This window comes from Maylandia zebra, linkage group LG5 (assembly GCF_041146795.1).
Source record: "Maylandia zebra isolate NMK-2024a linkage group LG5, Mzebra_GT3a, whole genome shotgun sequence".
Lineage (NCBI taxonomy): Eukaryota > Metazoa > Chordata > Actinopteri > Cichliformes > Cichlidae > Maylandia > Maylandia zebra.
The window spans coordinates 35,970,118-35,990,493 of NC_135171.1; the positions used below are offsets into that span (position 1 = coordinate 35,970,118).

Sequence of the window (20,376 nt, forward strand, 5' to 3'; positions counted from 1 at the left end):
CCCCACAGGCGCTATTTTAATCTCACTTATGTCGAGTTTTTGCCCGAGATGAGTAACGTTTTTCGATATAGTTGTTTAATACGTAATTAACCAGTGAAAAGCAGCATCAGGAAGTACTTTCAGGAAGTAGTTTGCCTCAGTGTTTGAGTGACAGCTGTGCGGCGGTGACAGCCCACACGGGACGGCAGCCCGCAGAGCCGAGCCGACGCTCAAGATGGCAGGTAATGGCACTTTTTAACCCGAGTTTTCTTTAATATTTTGGCGCTGTGCTGGCATTTGTAAAGTGTTTTCGGGCAGTTGAGGTTTTTAGTAGTTAAATAACGGCTTCTGCTCCACTTCCTGTGTAGTACTGCAGGACGAAGTGGGAGAGAAGTCAAGCGAAAGGGCTAGACAAGCCATGTTAGCAAACTTAGCAGCATCTAGCAGGCTAAGCTAACGAAAGCTCCTTACGGGGTATCGAAATGGGTGACTTTGGGACTACACTGAATCATATATTTGCTCATTGCATGTAGATTACTTTTTTAGTCTCTTCAGACCTCGATGGGAGAATACTATGACCCGTGTTTATTATCGATCTGTTATCATAGCAAACGCGAGCGAGTTGACCTAGCCAACGTTAGCTGAGTTGCTAAAGTCATGATCAGCCATAAGCTGACCAAATCCTGTTTTACATCACAACAAAGGCGCGATGTTGTTTTGTGCCAGCGTGGTTTTTTGGGGTGTTGTTATATATATTATGCCGTTGATTATTCTACTCATGAAACGCCTCGTTTAATGTGTGATTTCGAGGTAGGCACTGTATTATATTTAGAGCACATTCCCTTGCTTGCCCAGCTGTAAACACTGGCTTCTCCTCATGGGACTTATTTCTGGTCTCTTCCGTTGACTACAAACCCCCCATCTGCTATTGTCCTATATCGAGGGCTGGGTGGTATTGAAAATAAACAGTGAGAGAAGGTCTTCTTGTGCTAGATAACATGATTACTCACACATTTGTTTTTGAAAATGTGCTAATTTGTAAATAGGGGGAAAAGAACTTTAAATGCATTTAGCGTAGGGCTGTAAATATAATTTTAAGCCATTATTATTTTTATGGATTTGGTACTTACTACTATTAAACGAATAAATCCCAACCAAAATATAATTCGACTTTTATCAAAAAATAAATAAATCTGATAATTACCTGTTCATAGTTCATATATATATATATGTGTGTATGTTAGATTCGAAGATATTTATATATGTTAAGGAACGAATATATAAATTAAACTGAATTGAATTGATCAGCTCAGGTCTTGCAGTTTGGAGAGGCATTGAGGCAAGACTCTAATGGTTTGGACATGCAGAGGAGGGGATGGTGAATATGCTAGATAAACGAAGTTAAAGATGGATCTGCGAGGCAGGGGGGGGAAGAAGACCACAGACAAGCTACATGGATGTAGTGAAGGAGGACATGTATGGTTGATGTGAAAGGAGGCTGGTTAGAGATAGTGTGAGATGAAGACAGATGGCGTGCTGTGGCGACCCATGATGAATATATATATATATTTTCATCATATTTTGAGATATATATATATATATATATATATATATATATATATATATATATATATATATATATATATATATATGATATATATATATATATATATGATATATATATATATCTCAAAAATACAGTTTTTACATTGCATTTTGCAAACTACTTTGCAGTTTATCATGACTACGTCTTTTGACTCTGCTGCATGTGATGCGGAAAGTGCTGAGCTGAGCCAACAGCGTAGCTGCTGTGCTGGAGAAACTGTTATGACAGCAATTCTGAATTATTGAGCCGTGTTTTTATATCGGCACATATCAGACAATACAAGTGCAGACCAGTATGACGCATATGAGACGGGTGACATGCCAATCTGGCCATATTCAAGATGTTTGGCATTATTCAATATGAGTTGCTTGAAATCTCTGATATTGAGCCAGTGGAAAAAAATAAAAACAAATAACTAAAATATCAGCTTGAATGGAGTGATAGGGTAAAGTTTAACCTGGAAATTGAATTTCCTATCAAGTAATTCTGCAATCATTAATCATGACCGTGTTATGTCTTTTTGCAAGATGAAAGAAAAACAAAAAGTGTGTTAAGTGCTGTGGTTGGCTGCAATTGAATGCACAATGAGGGTTGGATTTATTGTATTAGGTACACCAAGCTAAAAAGAATGCAGTCCGATACAACCTTATACATTTTGTCATAATTAAGGATTTAATGTTCAGTTTAAGACGATCAAACTGTCTGTGCAGTTTGGAGGATGAAGGCCTTCATGTTATGCTATATGCATTGTAATAGATGATTGTTAAATCCATTTTCATCAGGGAGGATTGTCAGAAAAATAAATGCATTAGCATTTAATAGAGTGCAGTTTAAATAGCACCAAACTGACAATTGAATGATCTCACATCATGATAATAACCTGCATTGTTCATCTGTGCTTTTATGGATGTGCACTTGACCATTGCAGCTTATTAACTAAAGAAAACTGTGCAATGAAGCAAAAAAATGAAATTATAAATTATTCTTGATCAAGAAAATTGGGGGTGGATATCAGTCAGTTTGTTTCTTTAATTGATTCTGTTCAATTTAATGTGTTAGGAGATCAAAGTAGGCCTAGACAGGTTTTCACTGTTAAACCAGCTTTTTTTATTATCACCTCTGTATCTGCTTGACCATGGTGTAGAATAAAGTTGTTTTTTTTTTTGTTTTTTGTTTTTTTTTTTAAAGGCTTGCACAAGATTAAAATGTGTGAAAGCCCCAATTGCCAGTTTGTGGTCATTGTTTTTTGCCAACACTGATGAATGGATGCTATTCTGATGAATTGCACAGTTTGTTACCTGTTTTTAACTGGAGTCTGATCTCAGCTCCCTTCGCTAATCACTGTGATAAGCATTGATTGGATTTGCTTCTCCTCCAGGCCATAGCAGTGACAATATCACTTGAATGCATCAAGTTTCGCTTTCACCAAGTGATGACATTAGGGAGACTACTGTGATTTATTGCTAGGAGACTTTGCCCCCTCTTAGTAATTGACTTACTCTAAATGTGCCATTCAGACCAGGGTGTCAATAAGAGATGGTTCTTCCGCCATGGATCCCTACCTCACTAACTGCCTTGTTATTGCAGGTCTATCTTTATACTTTGAAGATGGCCATGATGATCTGGATGATTGTAAGTATGCCAATAACACTGCACTAAAAATAGCGTACTATTGTAGAATTATTTAATTTCATATAACAGGAGCTTTGTTCAGCAGGGTCCTAGATGGAAATACTTTAAAAAAGATCTATATATTTAAAGCTAGTTGACTCAGTACCTTTAGCCTGGCACTCTCACTACTGTTTTACCCATTGGCCATCATTTAGGCCCTTAGTATTTGAAGTCGTTTGAATAGTCATCCAATATGTATATCTAAAATCATCTTTATTTTGTTCCCACAGTTGGATTTGATGACTATGGTACAGAGTGCGACGGTATCCGCATCACAGCCTTCCTGGATGCAGGACAAGATAACCTTACTCCTCTCGGGAGGCTAGAGAAATATGCTTTCAGCGAGAATGTCTTCAACAGGTAAGCAGAGGCCCGTGGTCAAGCTGGTCATGCATTAGTCTGCAAAAGCAAAGAAAATTTGTGGATAGGTTGACACACCATATTCTGCAATGTAAACACTGAGCAATAAATATTTTATGACTGAAAACTGACCTGCTGGCTTTGACCACAACTCAGATCTCACTTTACGACAATATTCTACAGCTACTAGAGCTGTCTTTGGTATTTGAAGCTCACTGAAATTATTTTAAACCAGTGGCTGCTATAAGGAACTTTGGAAGTAATTGTATGTATACTAAAATGCTTCAGTTTAGCTACTGTTTCCAAAATGTCTGTCCAAAGCTATCTTCACAGTAATGTATGTTTTCTCTTCTGAGCTGTCCGTCCATCCACAAGAAGCCCATGTAAATTTTCTCACTTAAAGCTTGTGTGTGGTAGTTGTATCAAAATTACAAAAGTATCTTATTTCCCGTATTTGATATAAAGTAAAATTTCTTTTGTTTTTTCCTAACTTAAAGAAGGATGAATTGACTTTGTTGGGTTTTGATGGCTAATGTGAACAGGTGCGTGGTCATCCAAACTTAGCAGCAAAACTGTAGACATGTCGGCATAAGTAGGGGTGGGGGAAAAAATCGATACTGTGTAGTATCGTGATATTTTGTTTGCTAATAATGTATCGATACAGGGACAGCAGAAATCGATATTTTGTTACAAAAAAAGTTTTTGTGGACTGGAACATGCTCTGACTTCAGAGCATGTTGATCAGCTCCTTTTTCTGAGCAAGAATCCTGACATTCCTTCACTGTCCAAATGTGTTTAACTTGTTTTTTGGCAGCAATAAACATGACAGTTTACTTATTTTAATTTAAGACATGTTTTATTTTAATTAAGTTTAAAACTTTTTTATGTAATGTAAAATTATATTTTGTTTTAGTTTACTTTCAAATTCTTCTGTTGCTGAAGGGGCTGCATAGTTTTCATAAATTGCATAGTTCAGAATAGCTATAATTGTACCAGATGGTTGCATTCAGTTAAGTTGGACTAGACTGTAATACAAACCGTTCAGTTTGTCAACAATAAAACTGACTGAAATGAGAGAAAGACTGAGTGCGAGGCTTTGATATTAGATAAAATGAATATTGATAAAGTTTACCTTTATGTACAGAATCTGAATATCGCAAAATATTTAAAAAAATTGCAACAATATCGTATCGTGCGTTAAGTATTGTGATAATATCGTATCGTGGGATGTATGGTGATCCCCACCTCTAATGATAAGAATGTGTGCCAGTAGCATTACAACAAATTTTGAAGGTCTTATCATCAAGGAAACATGTGCAAATCAATGGAGGGGAGCGAGGAAACATCTGTTAAAAGTCACTTCTTGTATAAAAATCTTTAAGGAAATGTAGCCAGATATTGAGACAAACTTTTCATCAACTTTCCTCAGTTGGGAAATAGTTGCTTAAAAGACTTGTGGCAACATAAGGTTGCACTGAGATAGCCTTTTGTTTTCTGGCCTTCATTCAGAAGTCATCTCTAAGCCTTTTGTTATGGTTTTTTTTTTTTTTAAACCCGTACTGTGAAGGAAGACCTAAAGACTTAACATAGAGCCCTGTGTGGAGGCTGGCTGTCTGGCTTTAGAGTGATTATTGTAATCCCTCTCTGTTATATGTTTAAAGGATATTTAGTTTAAGGTCTGTTTTTCTGTTATCAGTGTATAAAGGGGAGGTATTTAGTCTGACACAGGTCAGGTGGGTAAAAAAACAAAGCAGAATAATCAGAGGTGTCTCCAACCTCAAAAGCTGCTCGTGTCTCTACACGAACGCCTTACATTCCAGTCTTTATGCTTTTCATGCTCAGCTTTGCAGGGTTAAAGCTCTGCTGTCATTTCCTAATGCACGTGTGTGTAATGCACTTGACAGCTCTGTCAGTGCGGTGTGTCACGCTGTGTGCTTTTGAAACTTGTAGGTATTGGCAGGCAGTCCACTAACTTGAAGCTCCCATTGCTTTCTAGGCAAATCGTGGCTCGTGGCCTGCTTGATGTGCTTCGAGAGTTCAGTGACAATGAAAATGACTTTATTAGTGTCATGGAGACCGTTGCGAGAATGTCGGAAGATGGAGGTAGCTGTATTTTCGTTTTCACAGTATGTAGCTGTGGTTGCAGTTTATTCTATTTTATTTTTTTAATGTGGTGCATTAATGAAATATTGCAATTTGTGTAACTAAGAGCCCACAGTCCGAGCTGAGCTGATGGAGCAGATTCCTAACATCGCCATGTTTTTGCATGAGAGTCGGCCCAACTTCCCTGCTGCTTTCTCGAGATACTTGGTACCAATTGTTGTCCGGTATCTCACTGATCCGAATAACCAGGTAAGTCTGTAGACCTAAAGAAAACAAAAATAAGGTAATTGCAGAAATTCATATGAATTGGTATTGTTCGTTTGCCTTGTTTTGTTTTTAACCTCTGACCCTTGTATTTTTAAGGTGCGGAAGACGAGTCAGGCAGCACTGCTCGTCCTGCTGGAGCAGGGCCTCATCTCTAAAGCTGACATGGAGACCAAAGTTTGTCCAGTTCTACTCGACCTCACAGAACCGAGCAGTGACGATGACTACAAAATTGAGGCAGTGGCTGTAAGACAACACTGTATTTTAACGAAAAATGTTTAAAGAAATGTTGTAGTGGTTCTCAAACTGCGGGGCGGGGATCACCAGGAGAAAAGCGGGGAGTTAAACTACGTAAACTTTTATGTAAAATAACCTCTGTTTAACTCAAATTCAAGTTGAACCCTGTTTTATGTGGTTATAATCAAGAATAGTAAAATATAAAAATTGTGATATGTGGAGCACACCAGAGGAATGTTTTAGTATTGTAGCTGGAGATTGGGCTTGATGTAGTACGGCAGAATAAAAACACTAAACTGGATTTAGGCTACAGGTGTAGGTGTGACTTAGCAGTTAAACCTGTGAAGTTCTGCCCAGGTAGAAACCTTCAGTGGTGTCTTTTTATTACATTCTGGGACAAGTTTCTAAATGGTTTAAAATGAGTAAATAAGGACAGCAATATCATTGTACAGCATAATTTAATCTAAAGGTACCAAAGTTAAGTGGATTTTCTTTTATTAGTGGCACTTTTAGCGCATAAGCGATTCACTAATTTACTTAACTCAAATCAGTTTTTTTTCTTTTTTTTTTTTTTTTTTAAACCAGATTCATCCCCCTGAAACCTTTTATCATATAAACACAAACCCCTTCCTTTACTATTTACTCTTAATAACCCAATTTTTATTTATTTTTGTTCCTTTTCAACCTCAGTGCACATCTTATTTCTCTGAGGTTTTCTGTTAATTTCATGGTTCAAGGTTAATAAAATGAACCAGTAAACCGAGACACACTCGGAGATTGTGATGACACTAAACTCTGTTCTTGTTCTTCTCTGTACAGATCATGTGTAAAGTTGTCACCATGTTGAGCAAAGACACAGTGGAGCACTTGTTGCTGCCACGTTTCTGTGAACTGTGCAGTGATGCCAGACTCTTCCAAGTGCGCAAGGTAACGAGCTCAACCCGAAGGTATCTTTAAAACTCAGAGATGACTTAAAGCAGATGTTTAGACTGAAGTCACAACTTTGACAGTAAAAATTTAATTGTGGTTCTGCTGTTCCATTAGTGTAAATCCAATCACTCATTGAGCTAACTTTAATTCGTTTATGTGCGGTAACTTAGCTTACACTGCGCTGTTGTGTATTCAGTGTGGAATTTTAATTGGCTGGCGTAACTGGTGCCAGTTGGGGAACATGATTTAGGAGCCGTAAAGGTAGTTTAACTTGGCAGATAGCTTGTTATAGAAACTTGTATAAAAAGCATTTTATAAAGCAATCTGCCTCAAGGCTGCACTCTGAATGAATCATACAAATCAGTACAGGTTCCTATTTGTGATATTGGGACTCAACTCTTTTTAAGATGCTGTTTCTTGGTACCTTCTTATTCATTCAGGAACATTATTTTTTTTACAGTTTTACTCTTAACACAGAGACATTGGTATCATTTTTGTATTACAGGTGTGTGCAGCCAATTTTGGAGAATTTTGTTCAATTGTAGGCCAGGAGGCCACAGAAAAACTGCTGGTAAGATGCCCAATACTGTTTTTCTCACAGATTCGGTGTGTAATTTTATGCTATTATGCAAGATGAAAGTTTAGTACTGTGTCCTTGAAGCTTTTCTTTAGATGTGCCTTATGAATTTGCATAAAGTGCCTTATGTTGTGTTAAACTGTTGTGTAATCAGAATGATGTTATGTAACGTTTGCACGTCAGTAGTTTCTTCATGGTTTAAGGTTTCAGGCTGTACTGATGTGACTTTATTTTGACATAGATGCCCAAGTTCTTCGACCTGTGCTCAGACAGCCTTTGGGGCATCAGGAAAGCCTGTGCCGAGTGCTTCATGATGGTCTCAAATTCCACCTCTCCAGAGGTGCGGCGCTCCAAATTGTCCCCCCTGTTCATCAGCCTCATCAGTGACCAGTCCCGCTGGGTAAGATACACAAACACACGAGGACAGAGAGGAAAATAACTTGGAAATGGAAGAAAGGGGGGGGGATTTTGTTAAAATTACAATAACAATCAAGTGTAACGTCCTGAGTGGTGTGATGAAATTAGGGCAGTTGTTGCTTGGAGCTATCTTACATCCATCTTCCCTGTTTTCGATGCGGTATGCTTGCAACTTGTCAGACTTTCAAACTGGGACTTGAAATCAGAGTGTTGTCCTTTTGATGTGTCTAAAATTAAGAGCAGAATACACATTTTCTTCTGTGTAGCAGCACAGGATCATCATCTAACCAGATCCACAAGCTGTGTGTGTGTGTGTGTGTGTGTGTCTTTTTGTTTTTGAGCTTGCAGTTTGTGTACTATCTTTTGAGGGTATTTCTTACCTCATCGTTTCTAAGACTGATAAAATTTGAATGATTGGCACAGTGAGCAAGACAAATTTCTATATACTCCACTTTCAGGTACGACAGGCGGCTTTCCAGTCTCTGGGGCGCTTCATCTCCACCTTTGCTAACCCATCCACCACAGGCCTTCACTTCAGAGAGGATGGTGCACTACTAGAGGTTCCCAGATGTACATCTGACAGGTAAGATCACCTGTTTATCACTGCTATAACAAGAAGCATTAAGAGACTCAGAAATGTCCTTCTTTTGTCATGTCCACATAGTTTAAGACGAAATGCGTATGTCTCGAGTCGTGTCTTCTTAGGTCTGGATGTTTAGGCCATTAAGTAAGCTGTGAAATGTAGTTCAGGCTGTGATTATATCAACATGCAGGAGGTTTGAGTTTGGTCTTGGCACAGACGCTTCTGACTGTTGCATCATCAGTTAAGTGAATCATGGTTTGAATTCACTGGGTGTGACCTGAATGGTTCAGTTTTCTTTTCATTTTTTATCAGTTTTTATGTGGAGGGGAAAAAATGTCAAATAAATGGAACAGATTTTATTTTTTTTTATTTTTTTTTTCTTCATGAATCCTCAATCTTCCATTAAGCTTTTAAGTGTGCTTCTGTTTACAACTTAAAAAAAAATCTGTCGGAGGTAAAAGGCAATTGGAAACATTTAACTGCTGGCTTTGAATGGATGCATCTACTCAAAGTTATCTACAATTTCTTTTTCTCTTCCTCATTTCAGCGGCTGTTCCCTAAACTCCCTGAACTGCTCTGACATTAGCAGCTGCCACACAGAAAGAACCATCACCCACACGCCTCCAAACCAGGACGGGCGCGCCACGCCGTCACCAGAACATGTGTCAACAGCTGACAGCGAGGAATTGCACAACTTTGATAACAGCCACACCTTAGTCCCTGAAGAGATGCATGGCGGTTTCACCCACACAAACAGCAGTGATAGCCCGACAGCTACAAACAACGCTAAGAACACGAAAGAGGCGGAACAGACAGACGAGAACTTTAATTCTTTTCACTATTGGAGGTCTCCTTTACCTGACATCAGCGGGGAACTGGAGATGCTGAGTTGTCAAAAAATGGAAGAGGTAAAGGAGGAAAAGAGAGAAGAAGAGGAACCTACAGAGAATTGTAATGATTCCAAGTCTAACCATGGCAAACAAGCTACCAGCGACCAGATCCAGAAGGTTTTGGACTGTTTGCAGCCACACATGGATGACCCCGATGTACAAGGTAAGGATACGCAGGTAGAATATCTTTTGTCTTTTTGTACTGAACTGGCATGTAGATTCAGCTTTGCATGTAATTCGCCTCCAGCTCAAGTTCAAGTGTTGTCGGCAGCTCTAAAGGCAGCCCAGCTCGACAGTCCGACAGACGACAGCCCGACTGAACCCCAGCCAGAGCTTCAGCCAGAGCTTCAGACTGAAAACGGTGCAGACAGCCCTTCTGCAGAGAGTGAAAGTTTGGAGGTTCAGTCAGAGATAGAGGTGCAATCCACAGACGAAGAGCAAATGTCAAAAACTCCCACATCCTCAGAGTCGTGCCCCATCCAGGAGCAAGGAGACGAGGAAACGCAGACGGAGCCACTGGAAAACCAGGAGCAGTCTCCTCCCGACTCCCCCGTTCTGGTACGAGCCAGTGACTGTCAACTAATGTGACTGGATTTTTCTTGATGCAAGTAGTTGACAGTATTTTCACACTGCTGTAATGCATACTCTATTATTGCAGCTAAACTAAAACTAGGTGTGAGCTAGAACGTCTGTTCTGTCTTGTGGCATCACTGATGATCAGAACATGCATTTCTGTGTGTTTTCATTCGTGAAGTTAATGTTTGTTCTGCAGGATTTGATAAAGAAATGAAATGCCAAATCAAGTCAGCATTTTTTCCCTTTACTTTACATTTAGCTTATAATTCCATAAAAATTATAGAAAGAAACCCAACACTCAGTGATTCATTCCCTTGTGAGCAAGCTTTTGGTTGCTGGAGGTTTTTTTTCCTCCTCGCTGTCTGGTGGCAGCGAGGAGGAAAAAGCCTCCAGCAGAGCCAGGCTCAGGAAGGGTTGGTTGTCTGCTACGACTAGCCGGGGGCTGGATGGGAGGAAAGAGAAGGGGAAAAAAAAAAAATAGAAGGATGTAAAGATGTGACGCTTTTAGGAAAGGACACAAACTGAACAGCCAGCTTATTGTGCTGCTTAACCCCAGCTTGGAGTCGCATTTTTATTAAGGAGCTGCAAGTCAGGTTAAGGTTGCTGTAGCTCAAAGCAAAAAGGCACTGCATAATTTTATATTGCTGTGCCAGTGTTGTTGCTATTATGATCAGTGTTGCTCTAGGAGGTCTGCTGGATCTGACCGCTCATGTTATTTGCATTGTCATAGGTTTGCAGCTCAGGGGAAGAGATTGCACTGGGCAATTAGAAAGCCTTTAATACATTAACATTGTGAAAGGCTCAGTTTAAACTAGAAACTGTTTTTTACTTTACGTAATCAAGTGTCTCAAGTCCAGCATGGGTGCGTCTGATATCAAAGGCTCCAGAGCTACATTGTAACTGTTTTTACAAACAGCTGTAACTGATTTCGACCTGGTATGAATTGTTTTTCTCCAGTACTTGGTGCACGTCTGCGATCATTAACAGTATCTGTGTGAATTTGTCATTTCCTCAGGAGTCTGAACTAATTGAGAGTATGGAAGAGGAGGGAAAGGATGACTCCCCTCACAGTCCATTATCTGAGGATAAGCCTAAGGTCCAGGTGAGTCAGCAATGATATTTTCCAACCTATAAATATTGATCGCCATCTAAGAGTTGGTATTGATTAGCACTGACATGGATTAGTCGCTATGCTTGCCTGCTGCTCTGAGTGCAAACGCATTAATCTTCGTTTCCAGAACGTGATCCCGCAGCAGCTGCTGGATCAGTACCTCTCTATGACGGACCCGGCCCGCGCCCAGACGGTGGACACGGAGATCGCCAAACACTGTGCCTTCAGCCTGCCGGGGGTCGCGCTTACTCTGGGTCGCCAGAACTGGCACTGCCTCAAAGATACATATGAAACGCTCGCTACTGATGTGCAGGTAGTAATGCAAACATGAAAGGAAGCACAGGGTTATTTTGGGATTAGATTTGCTGTGTGACTCTAATAGGACAAACAACACCACATGAGAAATCTAAGCTGCCACACTAAGCTGTCACTAACTGACAAAGAATATGTTGTTTGGATTTTGGAGCTCTGGGATTTCTGCCAGACGTTGAGAGCTACTGTGCCGTGTCAGTGGTCAGCTAACTGGAAGCAGACTCCTTGCAGTGTTGAATTTTTATATGCTTCTTATAAGGAAGAGAAGGCAAGAACACAAACAATGACTAAACTTTATTTTGATGGATGACTCTTAAGCATTTCAAGACTACTAAAGTAAATTCTGGATGTGTCACGTGTGGGTTTTTTTTTTTTTTTTTTTTTCTTCGACCACAGTGTTGGTCTGGTGGCTTAAGATTTCAACATGTTCCTCTCATGAGTGTCAGTTTCTGAATGACATTTAAATGAGACCTTAACGCAACAGTGTTGGTGTACTTCAAAGAGCAGTGATTGTGACAGCACTCACACTGTTACCCTTTATTTCCTCACAGCACTGAATGTCTCTATAAGCATTAATGTAAGGTTGATGTTTTTCAGTGGTTTAAGTTTTTCTTAGTAATTTGATTGTGTTTTTTGATGTGGAAAAAGAAGCTAAAAGGATGTTTTATAAGCCGCTTCCTTGTTCATGGATGGTGTTATAATCCTTTTATGGCCCTTTCTCTCCTCCCTCGCTCTCAGTGGAAGGTGCGGCGTACACTGGCTTTTTCCATACACGAGTTGGCGGTTATCCTGGGGGACCAGCTGACAGCAGCTGATCTGGTACCCATCTTCAACGGTTTCCTCAAAGACTTGGATGAGGTCCGCATTGGTGTGCTCAAACACCTTTATGACTTCCTGAAGGTAAGATTACAGGTTCACTTACTTCTGGATCAAGTAAGATATAACTTTGGTTCAGCTGTGTTGACATTCACACTTCTGAAATGCTTTGTTTTTACAGCTCTTTGATTTTTAGCACACTCGGTGGCAGAATTTTGTCGTTTCCAGTAAAAACTGAGCCATATTGATAGGCTAGCTCTCTAATTGATCTGCTCTGTGTTCATCTTGTTGTTGTTGTAGCTGCTGCACGCAGACAAGAGGAGAGAATATCTGTACCAGCTGCAGGAGTTCATGGTGACGGACAACAGTCGCAACTGGAGATTTAGATACGAGCTGGCAGAGTATGTCGTCTTTTCTTCCTACTGTCAGGATGAAAAGCTGGAAACACATTTAATTTTAAGCTAACACTCGTTCAGATAGGCTCACATTGTTTTACTGTTTAATTCTGCTCTTGCTGTTTGATTTAACTTCATTGCTCTTAAATTGTGATTCACTTTTTGGTTGATTGTACTAGCGTGTACCGTGTATTTGAGTGAAGCACTCTGCTCCTTTCCCCCTCTGCAGACAGCTGATCCTGATCATAGAGCTGTACAGCCACTATGACGTGTATGATTACCTCAGAGAGATAGCGCTCACACTCTGCTCTGATAAAGTCTCCGAGGTCAGGTGGATCTCTTACAAACTGGTAAGCTTACTTTTTTTGTTTGTTTGTATTTAAAAACCTTCCACCCTGGATGATTTTAATGATGATTGGTGGGGGGCAGCTTTGGCAGCTTGTAACACATAGCGAGGTCAGCAGAAACTCTGGAAACTTTAGAGGAAATGAATCACTCAAATGGAAGTGTTCATGCGTGGCCTGTGACCGATGAAGTAACGTCCTGATGGCTGTGTTTGATCATCTTGGCTCATCTCCAAGGACACAGTACAGTCGACAGATTAACTGAGGGGAAACCTGTACCGCCAAGTTCCTGTTTGTGTAACAGAGACAAATTCATAATCATGCTAAATATAGATTGGCTTTTCCTTTTAGATGCACTGCAGAGGGAAAAAAATGTACGTTTTTTTTTTTCTCAGCGACTCACTCGTCAACTCTTGTGTTCTCAGGTGGTGGAGATCCTGCAGAAGCTTTATGCTTGCGGGGCTGATGACCTTGGCCTGAACTTCATCAACGAGCTCACTGTTAGATTCTGCCACTGTCCCAAGTGGGTGGGGAGGCAGGCCTTTGCCTTTATCTGCCAGGTGGGTAATGCTCATCTCAAGTGTCCCAGTTCTCTCGGCTTTAAATGTCTGTAACTGCATCAGTGACTGTCCATGCTGCTGCTGCTGCTACTGGGAAATGGAATAAAATAAATTAAGTGACAAACCAGATGCCATTTGGAGCTTTGAGGTAAAACAGCCTTCAAGCTGCATATACACGAAGTGTTGAAGCTGACAGCCAGTCATTTAAGGATATTCCAGGCTCTGGTTGCCTAGATAACCTTCTACTAGATTTAGTCCTGGTCAGATGGCAATCAATGATATCCTGTGTGCTCACTGGTGACCTCTTCAGTCACTCACCTGGAAATTGTTTATCTCTGGTCCCACCCATTTCCTGTCGCCTGTGGTTACGTGACCCATAGTCACTGGATGTCATGGAATGTCATTCACTTGTCGGCTTGTCACTTCCTGTTAGGACAAAACTGAAGTGCCATTTATAAAAGTTTTTTGGGGGAGGGGCATCCCCAAGGAGGTTTGTGAAAAATCACAAACTATGTAATAGAATTATTCCCTTAAAACTACTTTTGTTAATTGGAGTTAAAATTACTGAAGCAGAGCAGGCATTTAGTTTATCAGATGAACAGGAAATAACAGGAAAATTGCAGACCAATCACAGTTGACCCCCCCCAATCCCCAAAAGGCTTGTTCTGACCAAGTGGGGGGGAAAAACAGTTATTGTTCCTGGATAATGTATAATTTACTTTCAATAAAAACCTTTGTCCATTTGAATGCAGTGAAAATTTGTCTTAAACGTGTCTCTTAATGTAAACAAATGAAAAACAACAAAAAAAAACATAAGCATGTACATGTCACATGTATATAAACCTCATTATGAATTGTTAATCATGTTAATGTTTAATGTAATACTACATTAGAATTCACAATCTGGTTTTTAAATTGTTATGATGAAATGTGAGCTTTCTCCTGGTGTGTGATTGTTTTAAATGGACAGACGATACATGCAATAGCAGTGGTTGTTTCATGTCATGTTCACGTCGCATAAGAGATGTGCAGTGACATGAGCCTGTTTGTCAGCTTTTCTGTGTGGTCAGATGCTTTCGTTATGTTGCTGCATCACCCTCACTGAGTGCATTTTGACTCACTACTTCCTGCATTTGGTTTGCTCTTGCCAAATATTTCCCATAGGCCGTAGTGGAGGAGGATTGCATGCCCATGGAGCAGTTCAGTCAGCATCTACTGCCCAGCCTGCTCAGCCTCTCATCAGACCCCGTGGCAAACGTCCGCGTCCTGGTAGCCAAGGCTCTACGACAGAGCGTGATGGAGAAAGGTAATCCATAAAAAAAAACTGACCATCTAAAGGTTTTCATACTTCATCAAGAAAAAGTACAGGGCATAATTGTAAAGCTGTCAGCATTTGGTTTTACAAAGTTAACCAACAGCATGGCGTGAGATGTTGGTACACTTGTAGATTTTTGAGCTTTGGGCAGAATCAGGGGTGTCTTTTTTTTTTTTTTTTTTCTCCCTCTGTTATCATCATAAGCTTTTGGTCATAACATACTTCTCCCTTTGAGTGTATTAAATATGTTTTTATGTTGGTAACTATATTGAGCTCTGAGATTTAGGTGAGTCGGTGTTGTGACACTGAAGTTGCAGTTGCTTTGTTTCTTAAAGTCAAAGTTACTCTCCCTTCAGCACAAGCTCTGGTCATTTGCTCATAACTTTTGATTCTTCCCACTAACTGAGTTTTGTGTCCAGCGTACTTCAAGGATCCGGGCTGTGCTTGCGCTGACGAGCTGGAAGAGACCGTGATGGCTCTGCAGTCCGACAAGGACCGGGACGTCCGCTTCTTTGCCAGTCTGGACCCAAACAAAGGCTTGATAGACACAGCCCCCCTGATCTAGCCTCGGCTCTCCCCCTCCAAGCCCTGTTACAGCCCACCTGCCTGTCTTACCTACCTGTTTGTTTGACTGACACCCAGTCAGTTGTAAACTGCAACACCAGCACCTGACCAGATTCCCCAGCCGCTCGCCTGCTGGGCAGATTCACACCGACGACCACTTGAGAAACGATGGCAGATGTTCAGGTTGCTACGTTAAAAGTATGAGCATGCTCAGACACCACAGCTCTGTCTCTGGTTGGGCAATACAAAGCGCACATTACCTTCACAGCAACAACAATGAGGAGAAGAATAAAGGAAAAAAAAAAAAAAAAGAGCAAACTTGTGAATTTTCATAAGATGAGCAGGACTCAGACGTCAGCTGGACTGCTTTGCGTCAAGCTGCCGTATTTTACACCTGAACTTTCCCTCTGCCTCCTCCACACTAACATCGACTCAGTCCCCAAACACAGACTTGTAAAACTACGACAGGCTCTCTGTCTCCAAAGCTAATTCTAAGCTTGACTATGAAATTGAGGTTTTGTTCTTGTGTCTTTTTTTTTTTTTTTTTTTTCTTGTGAATTTCTTAACGAACAAGCGGGCGAGGCCTGCCTGACTCTGATGTGTGCACTAACTCAGGGGGACTCATCTGAATCTCAACAGCATTATTAGCTTACACATTAAGCAGAAGCTCCTGGATCCCTCATGGAAAGAAAACAAAAAACAAAAAAATCTCCAGCAGTCTGAGCAGCAGACCAGCCAAACCAAGTAGCTCTGCTGGTGTCTCGCGCCTCAGTTCATCTTAAATGCCTGTTGTCTCAGACATCCTTTTGTCTTCTAAGATGTCCTCTGGGTTATTGTCTGTTCACTTCTAGCTTCTCATGTTTCTCCCCCTCTCTTTCACCTGGTCTTCATGGGCCACTAAAACCACTACTGCTGCACAGAAGTAAATGCGATTCTGCCACTCAGCGTAACTCAATTAAATTCATATCTTTTATAAAATAACAATGACCTAATGAACTTTTGATTGCTTCCCTGCTCCGTGTCTGTTAACCAAAAATGTGACACAAACTGTCTCCCAAAGAGCAGGAGGCTGATGAAATACCTCTGCTTGGACATGACTGGCCAGTGTGAGGAGCATCTGTGGTTCAAACAGGCTCTGAATGTCCTCAGTTGGTGATTTATTTTATTTTTTTCCCCTGTGGTGTTAACTCAGACATTAATAACAAGGGCTCATGAAATGACACAGGGTGATGCAAAACTCAGAGAGAAGAGGAAGAAAGCAAGCACATTGATGGATGATTTTTTTTTTTTTGGCATGTTTTTTTCCCCCCCTCAAACTTTGTGTTTGTGTGCGTGTGTGTGTGTGTGTGTGTGTGTGTGTGAGATTGTGTGCGCGCGTGTTTAAAGGTCCATTTCACTTAAGGTCGACCTCCTGATATTGAGTTGTGACCACGGTGGTGTTCAGTGGATCCGACTGACCGGTTGTAAATTAGGAAATAGGAACGGCAGTGTTAGTAGGCTAAAAAGATGCCTGATCATTGTTTCCCTGTCTCGGTGGAATTATTTCAAGTATGAGATTTTTCACAATTTTGGACAGCTTTGAACCTGTGGAAAAAACATTATGGAACCAAGGCCAGTGTAGTCGGGTTTTCACCCGGTTTGAGATGCGTTATAAATATTGGGAGCAGTCACCAAGTCACTTTGTAGTCTCTCGAGCTTGTCTGTTCTTCCTCTCTTGTATATGGTAACCCCCCCCCCCCCCCCCCCCTTTTTTTTTTTTCTGTTTTTAGCTTAGAAATAAGTTGAAAACTTAAATCGATTGTGGTGTGTGAGCTTTGCATCTCAAGTCCTCCTTCCTTTGAAAGGAGAGCTCACTGCAGTAATGGCGGTGTCCACTCATCTGTCTGTCTGCAATTTGTGTCCCATCTCATTTTTTTTTTTTTTTTTTTTTTAATGTAGAACAGTTAATATATACATTTTATGAGAATTATTTTTCTTTTTCAATTATGCACCACTGTTCAAAGATTTTATATCCTAACTTTACAAAATTTACAACCTTTGTAATATTCAATGGTTTCTTTTAAAAAGACATTTTATGTAATGTTATTTTTAGTATTCTGTAATTAAAATTATGAAAATTACAATGCTGTGTTGGTTGCTTTGTTTTGCCGTTATTGTCTGCTGTGGTTCAGTCATACAAGGTTAATCTGTTGTCCAACATTTAAATGTTAGTTAATGGCTAAAACATTTCCTGGAAATGAACAACAAAGGTTTGAATCACGTAAACAACTGAGCAATCCGATATTAGATGTTTAGATCTCAGCCTATACTGATTTATATGGAGTAAAAGGAAAATCTGACAACTAGTATCAGCTGATGTTCTTATACACTCAGTGGCTACTTTTTTTTTAGATCCACAGGTTCTTCACGCAAATATCAATTTGGTCAGTCACATTGTAACTGTGTCATGTAGACATGAAGATGATCTGTTGAAGTTCAAATTGAGCATCAGAATGGAGAAGAAAGGTGATTTACGTGACTGAGTGAGGCTTAGTTGTTAGTGCCAGACAGGATGGTCTTTCATAGTATTTCAGAAACTGGTCATGTACTGGGATTTTTCTCTCAGTTATCTCTAAGGTTTACAGAGACTAGTCAGAAAATATCCAGTAAACTGTTCTCTAGGCTAATGCTAGAGGAGAATGGATAATATTCTTCCAGCTAATAGGCAACAGTAACTTAAATAACCAAGGTCTGCAGAAGAGCAACTCTGAACGCACAATGTGTCGAACCTTGACTACTTCAGCACAAGACTACATTGGCTGCCACCTCTGTCAGCTAAGAACAGAAAATTACAATTTATACAGACTAACAAAACATTAGAAAAACATTGCCTGGTCTGAGTCTTGATTTCTGCTGCAACATTTAGAAGAAAGGGTCAGAATTTGGAAGAAATCATAGATCCATCGTTAAGGGTGGTGGTGAAATCGTGCGGGAGGATATGACTCCAGCACAATGATCCATCTGGCATGAAGAAATAAGACTGGGCTGAATATTAAATGTGTACAAAAAAGCGCATTTGATAGTACAGGCTTGATTTCAGGATGCTGTAGCTAGAAGTGTTTTGGACTGATGATGTCATTAAAGCTGTAATGTGTAAATTGCCACAAATTTCTACCACTTATTATCCCCCCACCCCAACACACACACAGGTACATATACACTTGCTTGCACTCTTAAGAGCACAAAGTCTATTTATTATCACTTCTTTAAAATCTTTAGATTTGAAGCAGCAATTTTCTTTAAAAGAAACAAACTAATTGCTGATTAATATCAATCTGTCTTTGTGGTTTCTGCTGTCCTTCCTGCTGATGGGAACTCCTGACAGAGCCCCTCACGTCTTTCTGAAAAGCAGCAGCTTACGGTCCCATGCAGTGCTGCCAAAGCTCTGGATTAGCTCCATGCCACAGTGTCTTTCTAGGTGTTCCCTGGCATGATCTGCCACATCCCCTCGGATCTTCAGGGTCTTAAAGTGGTCAAAGTCCGAGCGTCCCAGCTTCCTCAGCCGCCGGGCTGCAGAGCGATAACACTTCCAGGGCTGGGCCTCCAGCAGAAGGTGCTGGCTCATGGAGGACAGGCGAGAGAGCAGCTGCAGCAGGCCCAAGTCTCCGTGGTTTAAATGGACCCACATGGTCACAGCTAGACACAGACACAAGTGGAAGTGAGAGCAGCCGTGCAGGCTGAGGTAGTCCTGCAGCTGGTTGGTGTCTTTGGTGATGTCGAGAGGGATGAAGGTGATTCTGCTTGGCAGAGGGTTTATCTCCTCCGCTCGCTGAACTAGAGTTTCATCCAAGTCGAAGCCCAGGAGGTGAACTTTCCTCCTATCAGGCTGTTCCTCAGGCACCAGATGTTTGTAGAAAGCTATGCTCAGTTCCTGCCGTTCAGTAGGTGAAAGGAAAGAAAGAGGACAGCTGTTATAGAGCTGACAATTTAAAGTGATCCTTAAAGATCAGCCTCTAAATCTGTTTTAAAGTGTCTCTGAGGAAGGTTTTTAAAGATATAACGTCACCAGAACTTACGTAATGGGTGTGATCCCTTATATCCAAACCTCTGATAAGTCATTCAACTAAAACAAATGTGGTATGAGGACAGAAATTTACATTTAATTATTAGTCTGGATTATAAAAATGAGTCTAAACGCAAATATGAGCATTTATGCATAATCGAGAACATATCAAAAAGTCCTGCCTATTTAAAGGGGGCCACTTAGGGATATGGCCTAAATCATTAGTATGTATGCATGAAAAAACAACAGAGGTGGACTTACCCCTGAGTTACAGCCCACGTCCACGATCAGCGTGGTCTCATCACTGTATCCTAAATCCCTGAGCAGAGCCGGTGGAATCAGACTCAGGCGGTTCTCCGGAGGGTTGAAGCTGTAATAATTTATGAAGTTACCGTAAGGAGCGGCGCCAGGATCGTTTATTTCATCGTCAGCATCAGCCTTGCTGTTCTTCGAACAGGTTGCCATTGTAATATGTGCGTCCCCTAAATGACTCCGGGTAGAAAACAGTGCTGACCGAACTGTTAACTTTATTTAGTTAATTATTTAAAGTTAAATAATATCAAACTAAACTCCTTGTAAGTAAGATCATTTATAAAAAAAAAAAAAGTACCAAAATGGCTACATATAGCTAGCATATGATCGATAATGACGCTGTTTTGTTTTTAAGTGAATAGTGTTGAACAGTTTCCAGAGTTGAAGTCTAGCACAGTCGCTTAATGGAACT

The 20,376-nt window shown here is 40.5% G+C and overlaps 2 protein-coding genes across 2 annotated transcripts; one reads left to right on the forward strand and one right to left on the reverse strand.

The window, feature by feature from the left end:
- Positions 1-131: 131 nt before the first annotated feature.
- On the forward strand, positions 132-15,921 carry ppp4r1l (protein phosphatase 4, regulatory subunit 1-like). Its single transcript, XM_014413232.4, has 20 exons — positions 132-221; positions 3,173-3,217; positions 3,487-3,616; positions 5,613-5,719; positions 5,826-5,968; positions 6,083-6,229; positions 7,040-7,147; positions 7,656-7,721; positions 7,969-8,127; positions 8,603-8,727; positions 9,275-9,780; positions 9,865-10,175; positions 11,209-11,295; positions 11,432-11,617; positions 12,355-12,516; positions 12,733-12,833; positions 13,057-13,177; positions 13,597-13,731; positions 14,896-15,037; positions 15,466-15,921. The coding sequence occupies exons 1-20, from the start codon at positions 215-217 to the stop codon at positions 15,609-15,611; spliced, it is 2,934 nt and encodes a 977-aa protein (XP_014268718.2). The 5' UTR covers positions 132-214; the 3' UTR covers positions 15,612-15,921.
- A 1,419-nt stretch (positions 15,922-17,340) lies between these two features.
- Positions 17,341-20,353, reverse strand: bcdin3d (BCDIN3 domain containing). The gene is made up of 2 exons (XM_004547614.4): positions 19,914-20,353; positions 17,341-19,520 (listed from the first exon to the last, which is right to left on the reverse strand). The coding sequence occupies exons 1-2, from the start codon at positions 20,115-20,117 to the stop codon at positions 18,981-18,983; spliced, it is 744 nt and encodes a 247-aa protein (XP_004547671.1). The 5' UTR covers positions 20,118-20,353; the 3' UTR covers positions 17,341-18,980.
- Between the last annotated feature and the right edge of the window lie 23 nt (positions 20,354-20,376).